The sequence below is a fragment of the Abrus precatorius genome, unplaced genomic scaffold (genome assembly GCF_003935025.1).
Source record: "Abrus precatorius isolate BTA unplaced genomic scaffold, Abrus_2018 Scaffold11, whole genome shotgun sequence".
Taxonomy (NCBI): domain Eukaryota; kingdom Viridiplantae; phylum Streptophyta; class Magnoliopsida; order Fabales; family Fabaceae; genus Abrus; species Abrus precatorius.
The window spans coordinates 5,125,593-5,144,980 of record NW_020874303.1 but is presented as its reverse complement, the minus strand read 5'-3'; the positions used below and the strand labels follow the sequence as shown (position 1 = coordinate 5,144,980).

The 19,388-nt window shown below is 28.8% G+C and overlaps 1 protein-coding gene across 1 annotated transcript; it reads left to right on the top strand.

The window, feature by feature from the left end:
* Nucleotides 1-1,926: 1,926 nt before the first annotated feature.
* LOC113854701 (tRNA dimethylallyltransferase 9) lies at nt 1,927-8,474 on the top strand. The gene is made up of 11 exons (XM_027485862.1): nt 1,927-2,234; nt 3,022-3,075; nt 3,214-3,256; nt 3,389-3,497; nt 4,010-4,208; nt 4,609-4,840; nt 5,023-5,117; nt 5,438-5,532; nt 7,086-7,161; nt 7,394-7,533; nt 7,634-8,474. Exons 1-11 carry the CDS (start codon nt 1,995-1,997, stop codon nt 7,695-7,697), a joined length of 1,347 nt encoding a protein of 448 aa, XP_027341663.1. The 5' UTR covers nt 1,927-1,994; the 3' UTR covers nt 7,698-8,474.
* Nucleotides 8,475-19,388: the final 10,914 nt, after the last annotated feature.

Genomic DNA, 19,388 nt, shown 5'->3' with positions numbered 1-19,388 from the left:
TATTTTCTTGGTTTCCCTTGGTTCTCATGAGATTCTTCTGTGTATCTAGGACGAAATTCGTGTGGAAAGCGCCTTTCTTGTTAATTTGGTGTGTGGGTCTTCATTTGAGGTAAGAGAGGACTCTACCCTATCTCATTGTGTTTTGAAATTCATTTATTTTGCCATTGATTGCAATGTGGTTGAGATAGAATGTAGAAAGATGTATATTTAATGAGAATGACTTAGTTGTGATTGTATTGTGATAAAAATCTTATGGGAATATGATTTGGTAGCGATTGGATGAGTTGATTATGATTATGTTCGTAAATGTGAATGATTGAGTGTGAATGCATAATTGAGCATAATGTGGATTATGTTAAAAATGTGGTGTGTAGAGTTGCTGTGCGTTAAATGTAACGCGAATGAGTGTGGGCACCTGTGTCGTGTAATGTGAATGAATGTAGGCTTATGTGCCATGTGCAAATATGAATGTGTGATATGCAAGCTGAGTCCCTATATTGTTTGTGTGATGGATAGTGTAGAGTACTCACCCTTACATTTATTTTTCAGGTAAACAAGACGATCACTTGACTTAGTGAAGGATGGATGAAGGCTTAGATTTTTGTTTGAAAATGTGATGTATTTGGATTAGTCCTGTAGCAGTTACTTTATCAAAATTTGTAAACTTTTATAATTTTGAAATACTTGTTGAAACTATGCTTAGAAAAGTCTACTTAAATTGAGAATTTTAGTTATTCTTATTTTGCAAAATTTATTATTTTTGAAATTAAATTAAAGTGTTACATCATCCTCTTCATTCTCCTCCAAAACCTTCCTCTCAAACATATCTTAAAGGGATCCGGATCCTCTCCCGTAACTGGATGTGTAGTTACGTTAATTTTGTATTTTCGCTTAAGCGAAAATATAAAATTTTGCCTAACTGGAGGATTCTGTTCCCACCAAAATGGGAGAAGATCCTGTTCCATCTTAAAGTATCATACCAAGATAATTGTTCTATGTTGTAATTAACTTATTTTTATAAAATTTTTTAGCTTAGTCATAAAGAAATGTCTTGATATTTTTTTTTCAAACTCATTCTAAACTTTTATGTTTAGACTTCTCCTTAAAATTCTAACATTAAGATAAAAATTATTGTAAAAAAAATTCTATTAGATTAATATCATCAAATTTGTTATAATTATTAATTAATAACATATTTTGAGATTTTTTTTACTTATTGTGCATCATTTACTAAGCATGTTATAGGGTCTATTCATAACTTCTTTATATCTCAATTCACCATTCATTGAATTTGTTCCCATTTTTATATTGCTATTAAATCTCTCCAATAAACATTTAATTTATTAATTATAAAGAAAATGACCAACTTTATACAGTGGTAGAAGAACACAAATAATACACCATCAAAGAGAAAAAAAAAACTTTCTAAGTAAATAATTAAAAATTAATAAATTGACTATATAATTACTAATTAAAATCATAGAAGTCTAATATATAAGATAATTTCATTAATTTTGAATATTGAAATAAATAAAATATCAAAATAAATAAAAATCAAGAAACAAAAATATATTTTTAAAATATAAACTAAATTAAAAATTTAGAGCCAAATTTTTTATTTAATAACATAGAAAATTAATAAAAAAATAATAAATAATAAATAAAGGCCTTATTGGGTTATATAGATAGTTTGTTTAAAAAATAAACAAGTAGAAATAAAAGGAAAAAATAATTTTAAATCTTTATTTTTGTTTAAATCTCAGTTTTTTAAAGAAATAATAATTCTTTTTTATTCTCACGAAAAAACAATCAATAGAATTTTGTCTTGAAAAAATTGTAAAAAGGTAATAATATTATTTGTAAAAAAGGAAAAAGGAAAAGTAAATGTTTGCATGTTATCTAAATCTAAATATCCAATGTTTCTATACCTTCGTTTGAAGTAGAAACGCTTCTGCAGTTCCGCTTCACAGACACACACATACTGGAACTCCAAAATGATTAACAACGGAGTCTGCAGTCTCCGCACGTGTCTCCGTTTCCCGGAGAGACCTCTATTCCTACCATCGCCGCGCTCATTCAGTTGCCGGCGGCGGTTTCGTACCACTGCATCCGAAACCAACAAGAAAGAGAAGGTGGTTGTGATTTCTGGACCCACCGGTTCCGGCAAGAGCCGCCTTGCATTGGAACTCGCTAAGCGCCTTAACGGCGAAATCGTCAGCGCCGACTCCGTTCAGGTAATATGCAGATTGAAACGAACAATTCAATGAACTAACATCTTCCTCAGCGTCTTTCCGTGTTGTTGTTTTGTGTGTGAGGTGGTAGTGCTACTCGTAGGGTTTTAGGATTTTTGGTTCCATTGTTCGCATTGTCGATTGAAATCTCCGTTGAGCCAAATTATGGATGCCGAAGTTTGTTTAGCTGCTTTAATTTTTTTTTTCTGACAAAATAAGAAACAGCAAGTTTTTAGGAATTGTAGTATTGGATCTTGTGATTTTCTATAAAAATTTACTATGGCTCAGTATGGATAAACTTCTCAACAAGTACATGGAAGAGTAAATATTAAGTAGTAAAATGAATCAAACTCTTTTCTTAAGTTAAATCAACCTATGCATGTCTATTTTATTTTATTTTTTTAAGTTCACATTTAACTTCTCTATAAAACTTAAGGAGGAGCGTAAGTTATATTTAACTTAGGGAAGAAATTTTATTTATTTTTTATATTGATCTTCTTTTCTTCTTAAAATTTATCTATAAGTTTAGTTAAACTAGGCCGTTCTAATTATGCACATGTTGCAAAAAACTGTTGTTATTTATTATTATGAGGAAATATATTCTTGTTTTACCTAGTTGCATGACAATATTTTGTTAAGTGAGAAATCAGTTATGAGCACGATACAGGGTTGGTTTTTTCATGAAAATATTATATATGTGGAGCTTAAACAAATTATAGTTCTGTATAATGCAACAAGTTTTGTGTTTTATTTATTCAAGATGGCATCATTGGCTTCGATTGTATCACAGGTATATCGAGGTCTTGATGTTGGATCTGCAAAGCCTTCTCCAAATGATAGAAAGGTGAATGATTGTGACATAATGCATTGGTTCACATTAGCCTCTGTTATAAGTTTTTGGTTTCCTATTTTGCTTGATTGATCATGCTTAGAATCTTTGATTTTCATTTTTTACTATTGTTTTGTTTGCTTTTATTGTTAGGAAGTACGGCATCATCTGATTGACATACTGCACCCATCTGAAGGTTTGTTTTTTGTTGGATTGAGCTATATTTGTTTAAGAAGAGATTAATACAGACGATAATGTTTGTATTGATTTTTTTGTTGACAGAACTTTGAAACATTTTCACCAATTAAAACTAATTATTATTTATCAGACTATTCTGTTGGGCAGTTTTTTGAGGATGCAAGGCATGCTACAAGACGTATTCTTGACAATGGCCATGTTCCCATTGTTGTTGGGGGCACTGGATTGTATTTAAGATGGTAAGTCTTTTTCAGTTGCCTATTTTGAACTAATTCTCTCAATAAGTTGAAGAAAACATAAATAGGAAATGAAATCCACTTTTCTTGTTTCCACAACCTGCTAATGAAGTTATTCATTTCATTGGTAATCTCACAGTTATTGATATTCTTAAAAAAGAGAGAAAATAAACAGGGTGGAAGAAGCTAGGAAAAAGTGATGCAGACTTGGTTTTCTGAGTGTTGCATAACTTTATTTCTTGAAGGATGTGAATATACTTGTAGTATATTATAGTAATGTACTAATCATTGTTAATATTCAATTTACCATAGGATAAGCAGCTAAAGGTTATATTAGTTTGGCATTGTAGAATATAATATACTTCTATCAAATGCTTGCGGCTGTATTGCATCCACTGTATTAGTGAATTATCAGTGTTTTTTTACACCATTATTGAGTTTCTTTTCTCAAAGCATTTCTTGAGCAGCTTATGGGGGATACTAGTATGAGGTCTGTTTGAATTTTCAAATATAAGGTTCATATATGGAAAGCCAGATGTACCTAAAGCCTCTCCAGATATTTCATCTGAAGCATATCAAGAGTTAGCTGAACTACAAAGGAATGAGGACTGGGATGCAGCTGTGCAGTTGGTGGTAAAAGCAGGTGATCCAAAGGCCCAATTTCTAACAATGAATGATTGGTACCGATTACGGCGTAGCCTAGAGATTATTAAGGTATGCTTGCAATTTTTCAATTTACCCATAAGAAAATCTAAATTTGTCCTAGCTACAAACCATACTGGAGGAGTGAAGAAAGCATGTTAACATTTTAATATTCTTTCTTGACCTATCTTTTACTCTTTCATTTTTGCAATGTTGCACACAGCTGCAAAAATGAATCCTAGCACAATTGCATTACCAATCAATATGAAAGTATCCATAGTTGAAGTTTTTCTCATTGTGGAGCTGTTATCACTTTTCAATGCACATAATTGTAACCAACTGATTACTTTAATTGTATGTATCTGTATTTTGCTTGGATGTGTATATGAAATGCATGATTTCCATGGATTACTAAGTTGTCTGACATATATTTATAAATTCACCATTTATTTATATTCTTTTGGAATGGCAGTCTAGTGGATCACCTCCTTCTGCTTTTCCAGTACCGTATGATTCTTTCAGGGAACAGGGTGATTGTAGTCTTGCCGATGATTCTGCGTCTTCTGATATGAACCCATATGGTGATGCAATGGATGAAACCAAATTGTCAGAGTTAGACTATGAGTTTATGTGTTTTTTCCTTTCTAGCCAAAGACTTGACCTCTATAAGTCAATTGATTATCGGTGTGAAGATATGCTACTAGGTATATCATGAGCTGGAAACACGCATAATTTGTTTATGAATCCCATACATTTTGTAGAACATTCATGTGCACTGCACATCCTATTTGTGTTTGCTGCTGTTATAACAATACATGCTGTGCTCTTTGTCAATAGTACCTGAATATTTTATTGCAATAAATCTCTTGGTTCTTTTTAACTGCAGGAAGGGATGGGATTTTGTCTGAGGCTCGATGGCTTCTTGATACTGGTCTTAATCCAAACTCCAATTCTGCAACAAAAGCAATTGGTTACAGACAAGTATAACTTTATATTTCAATGTTATGATCTGCAAATTACAAATGATAAATTAGGTCTTGTTGAATGATCTGCATATTTTGTACCACAGAAGTTTTTTATTCTTTAAGAAATATGTTTGGTTGAACATTTGCCCTTTCTTTTAAAGTTCCAAGTATAGCTTAAAAGAATAGTTGAAACTTTGGTCTATGTTGTAATTCTTATATTGATATTAACAATGCAATGTAGTTGATGGCCTATAGAATATGTGTCAAGTTTATCATTGTTTTTGCTATATAAATAATTGGAATACTAATATTGTATATGTGATTCACTAATTTCAGGCCATGGAGTACTTACTAAAATGCAGACAGCAACAGGGTGAGAGTTCAGTTGGAGAATTTTACAAATTCTTGTTTGAATTTCAAAAAGCATCACGGTAATTTTAATAAGATAATGGTAGCAGTGCATTTTTCTTTTTCCTTAGTTATTCACTTAAAATCTTCTGTATGTATCAAAATTACATCCTTTTAATAAGATAATGCTTTAAATCCTTTTTTTTTTTTACCTTTAATCTGCTGGTAAAAGAAATATCCTATAAAGCAGTTGTTTGCTTTTTATTTGTTTCCCCTGGTGACTTTTGTCTGGTATGGTTAGTTGGAGTTACAACTTTGTTGTTCCTTTGTGGTTGAAAAATTGGAATAAATTAGAAATCTAGAATACGAACTATGTTTTGTCATTGAGTTTGAAAATTTTTAAGAGCTTGAGACAATCTTCTCTCTCTCCCTTTTTTGTGTGTATGTGTGCGCGCATGTCTAATTACCATTTGAGATCGTATGGACAAAAAAGAAAAAGAGCTCAGGAGGAAGCACTGCTTCAATTCTCAATGCTGTTTTTCCTATGAATTTCCACATTTGCTCATTGCAAAATTTGTACTTTTGATCAAATCCTCCAAAACATTGATAAGCCTTCTTGCTTAATGTTCTGAATATTAGTGTTGTAAACTTGTAATCATTCTTTTCTTAAATGCATTCAATGATTGCTTTATATTGCCTTCAATATTTTCACTCTTGTATCTCTCCAAGCTTGTAATTGATTTATTTTCTCATAAAATAAAAGAAATTAGAAAGAAAAGAGAGAAAGTACAACTAAAATAAGTTATCCTCCAACACAAAAAGGGCAATATATAATTATGTGAGCTTGACTTATGGGTAATTTTTTCCTTTTATAGTGTATTGATAAGGTGCTGAATTGATCTCATAAAACATATCTATCCCTATCCCAACTTGATGTGTTTTTTAAGTTTTAATTAAGAAAGAGTATTATTTAAAGTGGGCACTGGAGCGGTTTTTGTATAATTAGATGCCAAGCTTATTTACATGCACAGTGGAAGTTGTATCCATGATATTAACTGAAAAAGATGTTCAGCTTAAAGTATATTCTGTCAGAAAAGACAATTATGATTCATGAATTCTCAAAAATCATAATAACAGTGTCTTAGTATTCTGATAACAAATATTGGCCAAGTTGGTTGTTCACTTGATTGTTTGTTTAGATGTTTTACTTGGTTGTCCTGTTTTTAAAATTGGTGTACTCTGTTAGTATTCTGCACTTGTTATTTAAAAGCTTTCCTTGGTCAACTTAAAACTATCTTAGGTCAACGATGGCGGCTTGTGCTTCACCTTCTGTTTGTTGGACGTGTTTCTAGTTATTGGGCCACTATTTTGATGTAGTTAAGTTAGATTATTACCATCCTTTTTACCAAGAAATCAAATGCTGGTATGTTGAACATTTTTTTTTGGGAAAAAATAAACTTTAGTACCTCCCACGGTCCCACCTATGCATCACAATATTATCTCTGCTGTTGTTTGGTATTTTGTTTCCACTGGACTTTGTATTAGTCTTATATGCTTGCAATGCTTTGTTGATACCACCAAACAGCAGTGTAATTGGGTTATTTAGCAATGCTCTTATATTGATACTTCTCTGCAGGAATTTTGCTAAAAGGCAGTTGACATGGTTTCGCAATGAACAGATATACCACTGGCTTGATGCTTCTAAACCTCTGGTATAAAAATTGAATCCTTGAAATTTCTTATTTATATTAATTACTTCCAAGATCTGTCGCTCAATTTTATAAATAATTAGAAAACCACTAAAATTATGTATTAGATATCCTCATTCCCTTCATATATCCTCACTTGTATTTTTCTTTTAAGGAAAACGTTTATTATTTTGTTGCTCAATCCATTTTATGTTTATTTATGTGTGCTGATTTTGAAATGAACTACTCATGCCAGGAAACCATTCTCGATTTCATTCATGGCTCATACTATGATAGGAATGGAAGTCTTCTTGTTCCTGAACACCTAAAAATGTCGAGAGATATTTCTAATCACAAAGAAGCTTCTAAACTTAAGTCTTACCGCACTAAAAATAGGTACCTTTTTTTGTACTGAATATAGCTGTATATTTACAAAGATGCAGAATGGATTATATTCCTTGCTACAAATACTTTTAACTGTTGTTTTCGTATGAAGGCATTTTGTAAACGGGGAAGATTGTTCTCATATTCTGGACTGGATAAGGAAGACTCAGAGGTGAAGGGATAGCGATTTTCTTTTTGCATTCCCTTAAACTGGCTTCAAATTTGAAATTATAAAGGAGGGTACTAAGTTTTCAGGTTACACAGGAAGTTCTTGTTACCCTTGCTTGGTTAGATCATTTTGTCAGCCGCAATAACTTATTGATAGAGTGTAATTGATTTTTGACTGAGCTTAATGGTGACATGTAATCCATGTAATTAATCTCAATAAATGAGATAAGACTTGATTGTTGTTGTTGATGGTGTAATATTTTATTGATAGAGTACTGTAACGACAGCTGAACTTAGTCGCATCAACGGCATAAGCGGGGCGAAAAAGCAGCTGAGGAAATACAATACATTTTTGGTTTTGTCTTCATTTTTACCATCCTACCATGTATTCTCTGTTCATGTTCAGTTATTTGCGGCCTTTATTACACTTAGGTCTTGGAAATGAGATCTGTAACACTAGCCACGCAGACTTCAGAAAGAGAAAATAAGCAAGGAAAAACAGAATATAAATTTTGCTTATCGTTGGAACTGAGAATGTTGAACATTGTTTGGTATCAACTATATTGAACTGCACCGATATTGGCGTGGGTGGCAACTATCAAATTTTCCTTGTCACTTGCAATAGAACGAACATATGATTTTGAATTCCCAAGTTGTGCACTTTCGGCCTCCCTTGGGAAGTCTTCTAGCAGACGCAATGGCTGTTCTTGTATTTTTAAGCGTTTTTCGTGTTTTAAGGGTATACAATAAAAGATTCTTAATATTTAATATTTTTGCTTTATAGTGTTACTGTGACTAATTAAAAATGTCACAAGTTATCTTTTTGTATCATATGTATTTATTTATTTTTTGTATCACATCATTGAGAAGGATTAAATGTGTTAAATTTTAAAAAGTTAACGATTAAAGTAACTTTTTGATGAACCAGAATTAAAATTTTGTCAAAATACAAATTTAACCCTAATATTACTGTGCTATTACCAATGATCCTGTAAACTCCAATTCCCTACTCGTTCCTCTTTCCGTTCATAAATTGTCCAGCAGATAGTTGGGTAATCCTAAAACATTGAATCACATTTTGCAATTTCAGAATCATTCTGGTATTATCGCTGGCAGTGGTGAAAGTAGTTGGTGTTTGGAAAATGATGTGTTGACATTCTTAAAATGGGCTGTGAAATGAGTGGAGGAAGAGAGATAGGAAGAAGAAAAATAAGTAAAAGATGTGATGGATTGGTATGACTGAAAAGGAAGGAGATAGAGAGAAAGGACGATGGACAATAAATGTAAAAGAAAGTGGGCGTGAAAATATAAGAACCAGTGATCTTCCAACTTTTAATGACCCTTTCTTGCAAAATGGATAAGTTGGTATGTTATTTTAAGCCATAAAGACAAAAATGGCAATGCTTGATGATGAAAGTAGATTCTTCTCAACCTGTAAAAACATATATTAGCAGGTGATTCTGCGCCATGTTTTGCCCAGTGTTTCATATTATATACTAAATGCTGTGACGACTCCAAATGTGGTTATGATCCAGAATTGGCTATGCGATTTTGGGGAAAAAAGTGCGCGTGCATGTGAGTGCTTGTTTGGGAGTAATGTCAGCCATGTGATGGCAATTGCCATCAGCTTAGGGAATTCCATTTTTATAAAAAGTCCAATCGCGTTTTTGCTTGTGGCTGTTCAGCTCCATGTGGACTATGTTATGCATTCTTAATTTGGTTTTAGGTGCCTTGGAGTTTTGTGTGCTGTCCCCATTTTATAATAAGCATGATGAGTCTGCAGAGTCTCATCCAAATCTCAAGGACGCATAACCTATAAATCATGTTTATACATTCAAAGACGAAACTCTTTTTTGACATAACCTACTAAGTTAAAATTTACTAACAATTACAAAAATTATGTAAATTTTACTTTTTTCATTCTTTATTTAATATTTTTCTTTCATCCTTTTGTTGTAGTTGAAAGTGTGTTAAAAATGTATGCAAGCAAATTTAAATGGTATTGGCATATAACTCCTCTGAATGAAATGATGGATGCATGCAAGATACTATCAGTCCCTCTTCCATCTCATTGTTAGAAGTTGTAATTAATTAAAATACATTTCTATGTGTGAAAAGGTATAACAAACTAAAATTATTTTTTTAATGATATTCAATCTCCAATTTTGGGATAAATCGGGTCATAAGACAGGTGCAAGTTAGTTTCAAGAGAGTTTAAATTCATGGAAATACTAATCGCGTGTTGTTTTTTTTTCTTTTTGTTAGCACTAATTCCAATACTTTCCGAAGGTAAAAGTAACAAGTAGTTGATGTGCCAACTAGCATTTTCACACATGCAGCTGATGTGTACGTTAGTCCTTTAAAGATATATTGAATCATACTAATCTTCTTTTTAAATAAAAAATCATTAAATTGGTTGTTTAATAACAATTAAAGGTTATTACTATTTTTAACTGAGGAACAACTTGATGTTACTTCGATCACTAATTTGATGACATTAGTTGATATTGAATAACCAATTGGATGCATTTATAAATGGAATATCAACTGAATGATACATTTTAATATCTAAAATGGACATCTACTCTGAAAAAAAACATACTAGAAGCTTTATTTTATTCAGTAAAATTTTGCATATGCTTACAGGGATTCTTTAATACAAGAAAACCAACCTATGCAACTAATCAATAATTAACTTCTTAACCTGAAATGAGATCAAGAGAAAATAAAGATTAATCACTTGAGTCAAAGTTTCCTCTAGCAAGCAATACTGATCCTGTATAGGGTGGTAACACTAGTGATGTTGAGGGTCTGGTCCAGCTGGTGATAATCTTTCCAATCTTCCTTCCAGCATTGCCCTCTTGTGGTGATATATATACTCCCTATTTCTTACAATATTGTTGACTATGTCACGTAAAAGTAGTTCACTCTTAATCTTTTTATTCATCATGGTTGGGAACTTAGGAAAAAGTCTAGCCTCTGAACTCACAACAAGCAATGAAGTAATAACTAGGAAAAGAAAAAACACTCTTGACATCATTGAAGTAGCCATGGTCTAACAAGAACTCAAATTATGGCAGGAAAATAAGCTCTCAAATGCCTATTTGTGTGTATGAAGCACTGTGTGTGAAGTAGCTCAGAAGATAGCAAGGGAAGCCTATTTATATACTTGTAAGAGTTATAATGGAAGTTAGTGTAAGCAGTTAACTATAATATCCTAACTACACTTGTCCTTTATTTCTCTTGGGTTCATTCTGAATCTCTATCAAGTTCAACTTGTTTCGATACATCAAAGTGTATAATTAATGTTTTAACCTTTGTTGGATTAAGCTTAACTTGGTTGGCTCTCTAATTAAACATTAATGAATTTCTAAGCCGACCAAACCGATTCAATTATGTTGTCCCTTTCAACCAACTACTTATTATGTTATTATTGATTAATTTGAGATGTTAGAGGCAAAATTCCCTCTAGTCCAACTGAAATCCTTTGCATCTCTGCCATAAAAGTGTTTATGCTCCTTAATCACGTGGCCACGACTATTTCCAAAAGGGAAAAAAATAAAAGAAAATCACATGGCCACGTAAGAAATGACTCTATCCAACATGCCGTTCATTTGGCTTAAATGTCGTCTCTTTGCCTTAAGGAATACAAATGTCATTTGGCTCATGTCATAGGATTTGTTTATGACATAATCCATGGTGTATAAAAGCATACCCCATAAAAATATATCCTTTGTTTAGTTCCTGCCATTCTCCCCTTCGGTTTTCTAAGAGGAAGAAAATGGGATGTGGCCCAACGATAAAAAGATTGAAAATTGACCTTTTCTAAGATGTCCCAAGTCAGCTTTCAACCAAGATCATACAATAATTCAATTCCTAGAATTCCTTTGTTTGAATCTTTTGACTTACTTTTGTTTAAAAATTAGTTGTTACACGAGTTTTTTAAATCAAATATTTATGGTAGTATATGTAAATCACATTTTTTTTACGATGGTAATCTTATTGGACTTGAAAAGATTTAAACCATTGTACGTTATAATAGGCTTAACTCTTTCAATGCACTTTTTCTTTTCATGCATAAAATTTAAAATCAAAACATCACTTAAAAAAATCAATCATGCACCGCTTGAATTAACTCCCTCTAATATCGGTCTCTATTCATTTATAATTTTGTCTATATTTATAAATTTTTAACACTTCTTATCAATGAAACATGTATAAATTAAATTTAAATATTATTTTTTAAAAGATAATCAATTAATTAGGCGAGTCTTGAAAAAGTCAACATGAAAGAAAAAAAAGGGATGAAATATATTGCATGATTGGAAAATCCACACTCTCGTCACATGTCACAGGTCTGCCAACGAAGTTAAGATTAATTAAGAGAAAATTTTAACATAAGAATGACTTAAAACTTTTAGGACATTTTATCAGCGTATAGGTACGCTCCTTTCTTTCTTTATTAGAAATCTTAATAAACTATTAAAATATGAAAAGTAAAAAAAATATAAAGAAAACTAAAGCAATAAAGTTTAAAATTAAAAAAAATACAATATTTCAATAATAACGTGGGACAATAAAATGGGAGCCATAAACTGACATGTTCTCTGATTCAATTCTCCTGTCCGTTATCCCCACACTCAGTTTCTTGCCTTATTAGTGTTTTTGTTGTGATGTTCCCTTCGTCCTATTCAATTATTTTAGACCATAGTTTTGTGTTCTTTTTAATAATCAAAAGCAAATCTCGAGGTGTATTTCTCATAAAGGATTAAGAAAACCATATAAGGATTTTAAGAGAATTTGTATTTAAAAAATGATTTTCTTAACGTGTGTGATGACACATAATAATAATAATAATAATAGTATTAAAAACTATGAAATTTAATATATTATAATAAAATCTTCACTTACATTATATTTCTCACACATGCACACATGATTCGAAATCGCACTCTCATTACATGTCCATATATAGATGTGTACGTATATAATAATAGCACATTGTGTGTTAGTATCTATAGGAAAAACATTATTAGATACAAGTTGGAAAATTTTATGTAGACATTCATGTTTTATGTTAAGGAAAAAAAATTATAATTGATGAAGTGATAAAATGAAAGATAAAAAATAGTAAAAGAAAAATGTAAGAGAAAGTGAATATAAAAAATTCAAGTATAAGAATAAAATTTAGGTACAGTTGTTTAAGTGTTATTTTTATTATTTATTAATAAAAATTAGAGTTTTATTTTAATATATATGATAATAATAAACGTAAAATTTTCATTAAAATATAATTATAATTTTAATAAATAAATAATACTATCAATACTTAAAAACTAATATATAAATTTTATCCTTAACAGGAGATTATATATATATATATATATATATATATATATATATATATATAGAATTATATTATACACATCAATTCAAAAAACAAGTAATCCAAAAAATTAATTATCCTTTAAAATATTTAATTGCAACATCCAATAAATTTAATCATTTTAGTAAAAAAAATTCTTTTTATATGAAAAATGAGAAAAATAAATTGAATCACACAACTATATTTTCATTAAGATAAAAAATTTAAAAAATCATATAATCACTTAAAAAATAAAAAATTTATATGATTTTTAAAAAAAACTCATATGACTTAAATATTTTAATCATAACTATTTATAATGAATTTAATTATAGTATTTCTCTCACTCTCGTATAAAAATGATATTTTCACTTAATACATCACGTAAATGTGTATATTCATTGTTCAAAATAAAATGTAAAAAGAAATTATTATTGAGTATATATATATATATATATAAACATATATAATAAAAAACATCAAATATTATATAATAGAAGAGTTTATTAAAGTAAAAAAGTTAAATATTGTTTCATTATAACAATTATGATAGTTTTTAAAATTTAAAATAAATTAATGAATCTAATTAAGCTTTTAAAAGAAAAGAATACTTTTTTTTCCTTAAAAGATTACTTTTATCTAATTAAAAGTAATAAAATAAAAAGTTCATGGACGTAGATAAAAAGAGTGAAACTATATAAAGTTATATGTATTTTTTTTTCTATATAAACTAATACTGTGTTTTTTAAAAATATGCGTGTACTTCTAAAGATAGGTAATGAAAATTGTTTCTCATTCTCTCCAATAATTAAGTCATAGTTCTTGATGAAAAATTTATCACATGAAGGATCAAATTTAGTTTTCATTTGAGGGTGAAGTTGATGTTATCTCAATTTTTTTACACTAAAATTAATAATTAGTCCAATAGTTTTTTTTTTCTAAATTAAATATATTTCAAATTTTAATACCAAATGACATACAATTGTATTGGTATGTGAAAAGAAAAAATGTTTGATTTTTAATCTTAAAATAATGATTTTTTTTTTTAAAAAGGTTAGTAACACATTATTTAACAATTTTTTAAGTATATTTTAAATTATTAATTAAATTTTATTAAAAATTAAACATAAAAAATAAATTAAGAAGGTAAGAGAATAAAATTAACAAAAATTTTATAATTTTTTTCTCATTTATTTGATATAAATTTGATGTGAGTTGTATAATAAATGTAGCTAATGAATTTATTATTAAAAATTTTAACTCAAATTTAAAATTTTACTTAAACGATATCAAGTGGTTTATCATTCAAAATAATTTTTTTGATAAATTTTTATAACTTTAATTGATAATTAAAAATATATTTTATAATATTAATGTATTAGAGATGTTTCCTAATTAAAAAAGAAAAAGAAAAGCGGAAAGGCATCGTTGCGCAGCCCTAATATGCTATGCATATCTTATCTCATAATGTAATTTTCAAACAAATCATCTCTTATGATTATCTACTGAAGAATACGTGTAAAAACCACAGCTTTATTCAATTTATTCTTTTTCGTGTTCATATGCTTCGTACCACGAATTCACACTTAAATTTGGCATTTTTAGTGCCACAAAAGAAATTAAACCTGCTGCAAATTTATTTATGAAAAAAAAAAACGAATATGGGACAAATTAGACTATTATCAAATTCAAGAAATAAAGCTAAAAAATTATGATTATGTTTGATAAAATTAGCTAATAAATTATTTAAAAGTGAAAAAATAACAAAAAATTGAAAAATTATAATTTTAAAGTAAAATCTAAAAGCTATTAAGTCATTTTAATAAATTAAAGATTATTGATAAATTAATTATTAAACTTATAAATATAAAATAATATAAAAGGACATGTACACATATTTTTTAATGTAAGTTCTACTTTTGGTTTTGTATATAAAATACACTTTTAATTATTTATAATTTTAGTTTTTTAATTAGTTTTGATTAACTCGTACTTTTAAGGGATTCAATATTTTATTAAAAACAAAAAGAATAATATAAAAATTATAATATAATTAAAATCAATAATATTTATTAAAAGAATAACTTTATTTAGTAAATAATATAATATTAATGCTCTTTATTTGAATAAGTTAATAATACAAGTTTATTAATTAAACATTTTTATTTTAATCAAACAAACTTAGAACCTAATTAAATAAGTTATAAAATTAAATTTAATTATTATATATATATATATATATATATTCTTATACTTACTTTTAAATTTTTATCACGTCATTTACTATATTTTATATTTTCTTTTTTTTTTCTTTCTCTTTTGTTCGGCCCATTTTACTCTCAAACTGTCATTTTCATTAATTATTCTGCAACAATAAAATGACCTTCCACAACTGCGGCGGGCCTGGCTCAGATAAAGAGGAGATGGCGGCGGCATCACAATTAACTAGTATCTTTTGAAAAATCTCTTACTTTTATTTTTAGACTTAAATTTAAGCATTTAAATAAAATAAGTTTGCATTAAAAATATTATTATATTTAAACTATAAAATATGATATCTATTTTTAAATTAAATTTTATTATTAATAATTATATATATTTAACCTTAAAATTAAGAATGATATTTTCCTCTTAAAAATTATGGCTTACAACAACTTTTAAAAATAAGTCGGCGAAAGATTCTCTCTTTTAGTACAAGAAGATAAGTGGTGAAGAATAGCTCTAAATTTTTTAATTCTATTTTAATAATTTCTATTATTAACCAGTAAAAGTATTAAATATAGTTTTAATTTTAAAATAACAAATATTTTTGTTTAATGTTTGTTTATAAATAAAAAATCATGTTAAAAGCATAACAAAAATTAATGCTAATTAAAAAATTGCTAAGAATGATAACATTTCTTATAGAAAATTAACTTCAGTACATAAATTAAGACGACCTAGTGTTACATTTTCATTATATAATAACATAACATCCATAAGGATTGCCATTGTCATCACTACTTAAGCCGCCATGAAATAGAAAATACTTTCTTTCTCTTTCCACACAGAATGGAAATATTGCATTAAAAGATTATCTTATCCCTATGCATCTGAGCAAATTAGTAAGACAATTTCTTTATTTTTTAATCTTACAGAAAAGAGAAAAAAGTGCCATTCATGTGATAACAGAAAGTCTTCTGATGATAACCGACCCACAACTGTGCCACTCATTCTTTGGGTTATAAAATAATATCAACTCTAAATCAATTGATTCAATTCCTCTCTTTGCATTTTTTTTGTACTTAAATAGTTTTATTTTTTTATTTTATAAAATTAACCAATGATTATTTTTTATAATTGTATTATTAATAATTGACGGGTGTTTGATTAAGGAATGTGCTTTTTTAAATATTTATCTCTCTTTTATTAATTCATGTTAATTTAATTTTTATACAGAACCTTAATTAATAATAATAAAACAGGAGCGGCAGCTAACCTTGTCATCCAAGTATTAGATTAAGAAGTCATTAGTTTGATCTCATGATGTGGTGATTTTATCAATGTCTGAAAGTTGTGAAAGTGTAAAGGCGGTGGCACTTGAAAAGATGAAAGTGTGAATGAAGAAGAAGTGTGGATAAGAATTAAAACAATAAGTTGCCTTCTTCCTTAATGTAATGACAATACATAGGTAGGTGTCTATGAAGCCTTCTGCGATTAGCCTCCAACTCAAAAGAATGAGTAAAAAACCATGTTGACCTTCGGAAAAATTAATGATAACTATTGACTATTTGGCCAGAAAGTTGTATATATCCAAACACCACTAATGCCAAAGTGTAAACATAATTTATTGATTAATGAACATTGTCAATCCCATTCTTTATCTCTCAGGTTTTTGTTGCTAATAGGATCATCTTATTATTCTTAGACCCTACGCCCACTCACTAATCCAAATTTTTAGTGAGGGAAATCGCACTTAAAACAAATCATTGTTGGTGATCTTTTCTAAAAACAAATGTGTATTAGCTAGTGGATTTCAGCTAAGAGGATCCATGTAAAAATAAACGTAATTTTTTTTATATAAAATGGAAACAATGAAAATATTTTACTTTAATATTGCGAAATATATTCAAATGGAATGTGAAGGATCAACCAAAAGACCACTAAGATTTATATGTTTGGAAATGAAGTTTAAAAGAAAAAAAAAAGATAAATATTTTACTTCAAAATTAAGAGGGTTATGCAATATTTATAAAAATATTAATAAATAAGATTTATACCATCTTATTTTATTTATTTTAAACACAGGTTAAATGAAAAAAATAATTATTAAAATAAAAAGTTATCTTTTACTTTTATTTTCTTCCAAAGCCTTATTCTTAGACACAGTAATAACAATTAAATCTTATTTTATTAAGTGGAGTTATATACTTAAATCTAAATTTGATCAAAAAATAATTTTTTACGTATTATTTATTATTAGAGTTTTTTAAATAATTTTTCGAAAGCTTTTTTTAGACTTTCTTCTACTTTTTTTTACTGATTAAAATTCATATCATTTAATTTCTTTATTAATGTCTTTATTACTCTTTTTATTCTAAATATTTAAATCATCTTAATATTTTTTTCATCTAATCTAATATATATTCTTACGTATATAATTATTTTTTATATGACTATTTATTTATATTAACATTATTATTTTTATCATTCTCACTTTTTTCTTATATTATTCTTTCAAAGTTTAACACTTATTACTATATAAAATAGATCAACATCGGTAATAATACTATATATATAAGAGAGAGAGAGAGAGATAATTTTCGAGTAATACTATATTACTACTCATCCAAAAGCAATTCTAACCCAAAAACATGAGAAATGTTTAGTTTGTATCAAAATCTATTAACTAGAGTTCTCTCACATTGACATTTCCTTCGTAATTTCTGTTGACATATTTATATTTATATGCATGAGAGAACATGCGCACATGAAGAAGAAGGAGTTATTAGAGGACCTTGTACAATCGGAGAAACCCCGTTACCTTAAATGGTTAATTAGGAGAAACTTTAAAACACTGAATACTGCCCTGTTATGAAATTTGCTAAGAGTGGAGCAACACTAATTGGGATCCACATCGGTATTAACCTAACAAAAGATGCTTCCCACATGCCATGTCCAAGGCAATTATAGGACTTCAATAATTTCATACTTTGAGGCAATGGAAGCTAAACATCTAGTAAGTAATTATTCATTAAAATGTTAGAGATAAAACTCATTATTCTTGACCACTAACCCAAAAAGAATCATAATGTCATAACAATTTTGAGATATTAGATTCTTTCACTGAAACAAATAAACAAGTTTCCATCGAATATGCAGCTGTAGGGAAGATGGAAATGATACATAAAATGGACAATGCAGAAAAGAAAGAGAAGAAATCAAAGGGGAGGAGCAAACAAGAATAGTAGAAAAATACTTCAAATTAATTCCATTCTAAATATTTTACTTCTCCACTGTTCAACTACTCAACTCAACCCAAACAGTAGTACAATACATATTAAATCTAATACATTATTATTGAAAAAGAAAAGCCACACCTCCTCAATGGCTAAGTAATCTATTTACTAAGGTCCAAAGAGACCGATAAATAGTCACTATTTATTACCCAAAGTACACTTTAGGAGACCAATGCACTATGCCCCACATGGCCAAATCCTTACTATCACTAATCTTCCACTCACACATGAAAATGTATCTACGGAGAATCTAGAATCACTCAGCATTGCCCTTGTTGTGCTTCATCTAATCATCCCACATAAAATTAGTACATCATCTATAACACAAAAAAATAGGGACCTATGTGAGGAATCATGGATCCTAATCCTAAAGGAATAAGAAGTAGAACCAATGAATATGAGTTTTTTTTTTCCCAGATTCTGCATTTTCATATTTTCATGTGAGAGTGGAAGATTAGTGATGGTGAGGGTCTGGACCGCCAGGACTAAGTCTATTGGGCTTATATTGTGTTCCCAATAACTGCTTCCTTCTTATGATTTCCTTCAACACTATTTTGGCACTCTCCAAAAATGCATGGTTTTCATTACTACTTGGGAGTGGAGAAGGAAGAGAACGGGCATCATGGCAGATCAAAATTGATGTGAAGAGAAGAACAAAGCATAACATTCTCAAGCTTGCCATAGGAATTAATTCTATGTTATCAAAATGAGCCAAAATGGTGGAGACCCTAAGCAGTGATAGTTGAATATATATAGAGGCACATAGGTTGTCGTATGTTATATAATATAATTGTCATGTGTTGGAAATAATATATGGTCAAATAGTATTCATTGTG